This window comes from Arachis duranensis, chromosome 10, assembly GCF_000817695.3.
Source record: "Arachis duranensis cultivar V14167 chromosome 10, aradu.V14167.gnm2.J7QH, whole genome shotgun sequence".
NCBI classification, from domain to species: Eukaryota; Viridiplantae; Streptophyta; class Magnoliopsida; order Fabales; family Fabaceae; genus Arachis; species Arachis duranensis.
The window spans coordinates 19245283-19253395 of record NC_029781.3 but is presented as its reverse complement, the minus strand read 5'-3'; the positions used below and the strand labels follow the sequence as shown (position 1 = coordinate 19253395).

The 8113-nt window shown below is 36.2% G+C and overlaps 1 protein-coding gene across 1 annotated transcript in view; it reads right to left on the bottom strand.

Annotated features, from left to right (window-relative positions):
• Positions 1 to 1477, bottom strand: part of LOC107469359 (probable carboxylesterase 1) — a 9114-nt gene extending 7637 nt beyond the window's left edge. Inside the window, exon 1 of the mRNA XM_016088738.3 lies at positions 1246 to 1477. Within this exon, the coding sequence (XP_015944224.1) occupies positions 1246 to 1477 (232 nt within the window). The remainder of the gene's footprint in view (positions 1 to 1245) is intronic.
• Between the last annotated feature and the right edge of the window lie 6636 nt (positions 1478 to 8113).

The window sequence follows — 8113 nt, the reverse complement described above, 5'->3', positions numbered from 1 at the left end:
ATTTATGCATCAATTACTTACTCATGTAAACCCTAGTAGCTAGTTTATTATAAATAGAACATTTATCTATTGTATTAGATATCTTTTGATCACTTTAGATCTTAGGATCAGATCTTTGAACGCATAGTTCTTAGACCTTCATGGGGGCTGGCCATTCGGCCATGCCTGAACCTTTTGCTTATGTATTTTCAACGGTGGAGTTTCTGCACACCATAGATTAAGGGTGTGGAGCTCTGCTGTACCTCAAGTATTAATGAAGTTCTATTTTCTTTTATTCAAATCTCTTTTATTCTTATTCCAAGATATTCATTCGTATCCAAGAACATGATGAATGTGATGATAAGTAACCCTCATTATCATTCTCACTTATGAACGCGCGTGATTGACAACCACTTCCGTTCTACATGTAACCGAGCTTGAATGTGTATCTCTTAGATTCTCCAACAGAATCTTCGTGGTATAAGCTAGATAGATGGTGGCATTTATGAGGATCCGGAAAGTCTCACCTTGTCTGTGGTATTCCGAGTAGGATCCTGGGAATCCGGAAAGTCTCACCTTGTCTGTGGTAGTCCGAGTAGGATTCCGGTAATGAATGACTGTGACGTGCTTCAAACTTGCAAGTGCTGGGCGTTAGTGACAGACGCAAAAGAATCAAGGGATTCTATTCCAGTAGGCGCAGGAACCAACCAGTGATTAGCCGTGCTGTGACAGAGTGCGTAAGCGTAGTTTTCACTGCGAGGATGGGATGTAGCCATCAACCATGGGTGATGCCTCCAGACGATTAGCCGTGCGAGTGACAGCCGCATAGGATCATTTTCCCGAGAGGATTGAAAGTAGCCACCGCTGATGGTGAACCCCTATACACAGCTTGCCATGGAAAGGAGTAAGAAGGATTGAGTTGAAGCAGTAGGAGAGCAGGCGTCCTTGAGCCTTACAGTATCTCCATTCGCTTATCTGAAATTTTCACCAATGAATCTGCATAAGTATTCTATCCCTTTTATTAATCTATTCTCTTATTTCTATTTTCAAAACCCATAAACCATTTTAATCTGCCTAACTGAGATTTGCAAGGTGACCATAGCTTGCTTCATACCAACAATCTCTGTGGGATCGACCCTTACTCACGTAAGGTTTATTACTTGGACGACCCAGTACACTTGCTGGTTAGTTGAACGGAGTTGTGAGCTTCTCTAACAGTGCCTGAAACTCTTTTATCACAATTTCGTCCACCATCCTTCCTGCTACATTCTTCAGTAGATTTCCCACATGAAACCATGGGGGTTCTTTGAATGTCCGAATGTCGGAAAGGTAATCGATTTCTTTCTTGATCCAGGTATTTAAGTATGCAATCGTATTCGTCCTCGATGATTTTCTTTTCAACTATTTCTTCACTTTTAAGCACAAAATCCTCCTTGTTGTCTTCTTTCACTAGTTCTTCAACCGCTCTGTCAACTTCAAGGGTGTCTACTACCTTCATCTTTAGTGCCTCTTCTAGCTCCTTATGAAGTATGGATTCGCGAAGATGATCCCTTCTCTCTCGTTCCATGTCAATAGTATCAGTGGGATCATGTTGCTCTTGGATTGATGGATGTTGGTGCTCTTCCATGGATGGTGGTGATGGGATGGGTGGATTATTATGTGGTTGAGATGGAAGTGCAGTGGAGCTTGAGGGTTGAATATTGGGTGTAGAGGGTTGGCCCAAGTGGGATATAAGTGCTTAAAGAGTAGAGGCGAGACTAGTGATAGGAAAGTTTGCTTTCCATGGAGGTTTGGGGTGGATAGGAGGGTTCAATTGTTGGGAGAGAAGGTTCATAACATGGAAGTGGTTCCTCTTGATAAGGATATGGAGATGGTGTATATTGAGGTGGTGGTTCTGGGTATGGTTCATATGGTGGTTGGTGTGGTGAATAGGGATTGGGGTCATATGGAGGTGAATGGTGGAATGGAGGTGAATGGTGGAAAGGGGCTTGTGAGTGTGGTGGTTCAAAGTTATGTTGTGAGGATGGTCTCTGAGCATACGGTGGGGCTTGTTGGTAGCTACTAGGCAGTCCACCATATCTATCAGCTTGGTATGCATTGTAGGATGGTCTTTGTCTGTGATATCTAGGAGGGTGTTGTTGCCTAAAGGGTTGATCAGATCCTCTTGGCTCCGTCTGTCTTTGATTGCTTAGACCTTGATGCATAGTCCTGTTATAGCTTTCATTCCTTGCAACAAAATTAGAACCAAACTCAAAGCGAGAGGGGTGAGAATTCATAATAGCTATCAGAAATAAGAGGGAAAAGAAGAAGCAAATAAACAAGTAAAAGAAAAAAAAATATATATATTTTTGAAAAATATTTACAATAACCAATAATAAGGCACACGTTTGCAATTTCCCAGCAACGGCGCCATTTTGAAAAAAACTGAAGATTGATGGTTTAGAAGTTATAGTAAACTCTCGTTGTAAGTATAGTTACTAAACCAAGCAATCAACCTTTCTTACAAACTTTTGGTTGTGACAAGTAACAAACCCTTTTGAAATTGATAACCGAGTATTCAAACCTCAGGTCGTCTTCTCAAGGAATTGCAGGGAGGTATGTTCTTATTATTGGTTATGAAAAAGTGTGTTTTGGGGTTTTGGATTAAGGTAAAAAGTTAGTTGAATGACAAGTAAAATAAAATAATAATAACTGTAAAATAAACTCTTGGCAAGGTATGAGAAATTAGAAGTCCTATCCTAGTTATCCTTATCAATTGTGATGAGGATTGGATTTTTCCCCCAGTTTGTTAACCTCTAACTATGAAGGTAAGTTAAGTAAATGAATTAATTCGAATCCTCAAGTCCCAGTCTTTCCTTGGGAAAAGTTAGAGTTATTGGATCTCGAATTAATTCTTGAAGAATTCTAATTTTCAGTCAACAATGAGTTTGATAACTCAAGAGTTACCAATTAATCAACCAAAGCCAAAAATATAAAAAGCTAAACTGAAATCATAAATATCTGGAATACCTCAAATTATATTGAATGAAAATGTCAATTCTAACACGGACAATATCCATAAGCCAATTGGGCAACATAAACCAAACACAAATAAAAGCTTCAGAGTAAACGAAAATAGAAGAGAAAATAAATAGTAAAAGGAATATTGAACCTGTGATGAAGAAGTTAAAATCCTAATCCTAATCCTAGTCCTAAGAGAGAGGAGAGAACATCTCTATCTAAAAACTACATCTAAAACTAAAATTATGAATTATGAGAGCATCCTGAATCTCTGCAAGTTCCCTGACTTTAATATGTGTTTCTGGGCCGAAAACTGGGTTGAAATGCGGCCCAGAATCTCTGCCAGCGACTTTTGTAATTCTGCAGATCGCACACGTCATGCGATCGCGCAATCCATGCGGACGCGTCATTCGCGTTTTTTCCTGCCACGCGTTCGCGTCGTCCATGCTTCCGCGTCACTTGTGCTTTTCCAATCTGCGCGGTCGCTTGAGCCATGCGGCCGCGTCACTGCAAATTCCTTTCTTCCGCGCGGTTGCATCGCTGACGCGTACGCGTCACTTCTCGCTGGTAATCTCCTCAATTTCTTGTGTTCCTTCCATTTTTGCAAGCTTCCTTCCCAATCTCTCACTCATTCATGCCCAAAAAAACACACAGATCAATGCATCGAATGGTAATAAGAGAGGATTAAGATTAGCTAAATTAAGACCAAAGAAGCATGTTTTCAATCATGTAATAATTTTAGGAAGGAAATATAAATGCATGCTAATTATATGAATAAGTGGGTAAAGACCATGATAAAACCACACAATTAAACACATTGTAAACCATAAAATAGTCGTTTATCATATATACTCCGTTAATGGTTGAAGTGAAATGAAGCACTATCAAAGAAGAGTGGACTACATCATCTTACCAAAATGATCAATTCACAAACTGCTATTGAACAAATCAACTTTAATTTTTGAAGTTACAAACTAACCGAAGATTTATATATTTATATATAAAGAATAGATGTATATTAGTATAATAAATTATAAAGAGGCTTGTATATATTAGAATCATGCTGAACTGAACTCAATTAAACTTTTGAAGTCTTTCAGTTGAATTTTTCTCTATTTTATTTTGTTTTGCATTTGTGGATATGCTAGAAATAGGAGAACAAGCTCCTGACTCATAAAAAATATCTGTATTTGTGTTTTTCTCTTTGAAATATTTATCTGTATAAGCTAACTGCGTCTTATTTAACACCGTAATGATTGTGGAGTATGGATGGCAACTTAGATGACAAACTACAGGAAGACGTATAGTTATACAATAAATGTAATTTTCTTTTGCTTGAAAAGAAAAAAAAGGATAAATATTTATATAATTCTAAAATATATAGTTTTGTTGGTAGAGGAGTACTAGGGAGCCAGCAGATTTTGTGATTTGTAGCCACCAATTAGTCATTATTAGTATTTTTAATGGTATGAGATTACCCACTTTTCTTTTGTTGGTTAAGTGTTGGCCAGATTTTAATAAAAGTACTGTCCCCTAGACTTTCTCTTATTAGTAACTCTAAAATATTTATATTTTTTTAGATTAATGATGATAAAAGGATGCGGCTTGTATTGGATTTGATTCTAAGGTCTCAACTTAATGCTGCACAATGTCATTGATTCTACTACCAGGAATTACAATAAATATAGATAAAAAGATTCAAATAAAAATTAAAAATCTGTAATTATCATATAGTCGTGTTTGGTTTATGTATGTTTAAAATTATTAGTTTCATCTCTTTTACTTAAAAAATTATTATGCACTATACTTTCTATGAACCCTTCTATCGACATCATATGAATGACTTTACAAAATTAAAAGTTTGAATTCTAATTTGCATTGTTGTAGATCATGTTTAAATGTTGTACGATTCTGCTCGACTTTTTCTTTCAAAAGTTGGTCTCAATATATATTTTTATGATGAGTAAAATTAATATATACAAAAGCATTGAGTAATAGAGCACCCAAACTACCAGTTGATAACAACATTCCTCTATAATTATTTGTTAATACTGTGCAACAATGACTTTGCATTCTTGGCTTACAACTTGTAAACCCTGAAAAATTAGTGAATAATTTGTCAATTAATTAAATTTTAATAAGAAAAATTAAAAATATAAATCTAATATTAAAATAGAAGAGAGCTCTTTAAAACGAGAATTTTAACACCAATTTCAAAGAATTTGGCACAAGATTGGGCCAAACATGCCCAACCGGCCCGTGGACCCAACTAACCCATCTCATTTAATGAGTTTCAGCCCGCTCTTCTTCCCTCTGCATGCAAGCACACTGAAACATTTTAGCAAGGGGAAGAACAATTCCAAAGTTCCAAAAACCCTTGGCTTTGATTAAATCCATATAACTTTTGATTCGAAACTTCGATCGCCGCACCGTTTGCTGCCACGCGACTACGGCATCGAACTCTACAAAGTCCGGTATATTGTAAGGTAAGAAATTCACATTTTCTTCCTTGATTTTCTCAGTTTTAGTTTCGAAAATCCATGAGCACTTATGTTGAAAATTGTTTAATTTCGATGTTTAGGATCAAATTAACTTGGTGGACTTGTCGGGTCTTGTCCCAATTTCCCGTTGGTAAGGTGAGAATCCTAAAACTTTAGTTAATTCATTAATTTGGTGTTTTGGGTATTGACTTTTGGGAATATGCTTGTGATAATTATGTTAGGTGCATGTAAATATGTGATATGAGGCAATTGGAGATGTTGGAAGCTTAATTGGAAGCTCGGTGAGAGTTCTAGTTGCTAAATTTTTAGCGGTTGAGGCTTACAACTTTGCCGTGTGGGGTACCTTGGATAAATACGTGGAAATCGGCCAAGGTATGGTTAAGATTTCACGCATTTAAATATAATATTCTGCGAAAACTTAGACTAGATGACCATAGGATAAGAATGAATGTATGAGGGTGTAAATTGCTTAGTGCCTTGTTGATAACTATGAACCAAGTTGAGTATGGATTTGTTATTTAATATTGAGAATGGAAATTTGAATGTTAAATGATGATTTAATGATGGTTGATTAAATTAGATTAATGAATGTGTATAGATGATGAATTGTTGAAGGTCTTCATGATATAGTTGTGGAATTATGGATGAGAATTATTTAGAATTGAGGTATAATGGATGATGGAAGGATGTAGAGTTGTGTTATGGTGGTATTGCATATGCTGTAATTAATTCTGTGATGATCGGAATTGCGTGGAACCAAATCCTGGTTAAACCTCAGAATATTTGAAACTGAACTGGAGAATTTGGGATCTTTTCGTTAAATATATGATTTATGGTGAATTTTCAAATTGTAATCGTGGAATCTGATTTTACTGCAGAATTTTTAGAACACCAGTAACTTGTTGGCTCTGCTGCAAATGTTTCAAAATGAATTTTGAAATGGAACCAATTTTAAATAAAGATTTAGTCCTATTATTTTAACTCGTAAAATTTCATAATGTTTGGACTTGTGGTTTTAAAGATATGAATTTTTGAAATATGATGCGTTATTCAATAAAAGCCAGATTCTGTTTTCTTAGATCAGCAACTTTGAGAGTTTATAACTTCTGATTATGGATGGATATTCAAGTGCAACCAATTGGAGGTCAAAATTAATTATGTTTAGCAGATGTGATTTAAATTTCAGGGCTGTCCATGTTTCAATGAGTGAGTTATGGGACTTGGAAGAGGACATGTTCATTGGCTTTTAAAACAGAATTTTGCAGAAAGTTACTCAACTTCCATGTTACATAACTCCTTCATTAAAAATGGTATTGATCGGAAACCAATTGGAAAAGAAACCTGGATATGTTAAGTTAAACCATACTAATTTTGAAGGCTATTGGATTTAATTTGAATTTTATATGGAATTTTAGATATCATATGCTGCTGTTGTTTTCTGGTTTCTAAGCACTGTAGAGCAGTCAGCATTTCTCCTCTGGTTCTGAGACTAGTTAAATCAGAAAATTATGATTTTTGATTTGTTATAAAACTTATTCCAAACTGAACTTCTGGACATAAAGTTTTCCCAATTCTGAGTTCATTTGTTATATTAAAAACAGAAAAGAAAATAGAGTGTCAAGGATTTCTTAGTGATAGTCATGGGTCCGAAAAGTCAAAGATTAATCTTCGTGTTATGTGATTGATTTAATGTTAGAATTGGTTTGATTTTAAAATTATTCAATACTAAAAGGGTTGAGAAGAGTTTGATATATGGTTTGGTCGGGACCCGGAAAGGGTAAACGTAATGAATTATAAGAGAATGATGTGAAAGCTAAATGAATACATGTTACTATGGCTATAAAGAACGAATGTAAGGAAATGATGATGATAAATAATGAGATTTAGGAATGACTGTGTGTGGCCGAAATGGTCGATATGGCAAGTTGAGGACGGAAGTTTCCTCTCTTATCGTGATGCAGATGTGGGGAAGGTGGAAAGGTACTCTCCTTCGTATTGTTTCCCCCACATTCCTCTCTGGATACAAGGTGGAAAGGTACATTTCTTCGATGTAGAAAGGCACTCTCCTTTGTGAAACCTCCAGGAGAAGGTGGAAAGGCACTCTCCTTCGTTTATGATCCTCCTGGAGATGTGCAACCTAGAGACCAATGTCTGGGTTAGCTACTAGATGTGTCGGGTTCTGGCAAAGTAACCGACATGTGAGCTAACGGCCAGTAGAATAAACATTCGTCATATGCACATGTGTGCCTTGTTTGCTATGCCTTAATTGGGAATGCCTAATGGATTATATTCTGCTAATTATTGTAATTGTTACTTGAACTACTTGTTTTCTACTTGTGCTTGCCTTGTTTATTTGTTTTGTCTATGCGTATCATCGGAGATGTAGGTACAAAGGAAAGATGGACAGGTTAGAGTTAAGGTTAAAGTTTAAGCTAGGTTTAGAATTTCCTAGAAGACCACCCTTTTTTTGATTTTTGGTTTAGTAATTTAAACTTTATAATTTGAGAGTCGGTGTTCTAGGATTACCTCTGGCATTCCCAAGACCTTATATATTATGTGCGTGGCACTTTTACCATGCTGAGAACATCCGGTTCTCATCCCATATTGTGTTGTTTTCAGATGCAGGTTGAGCG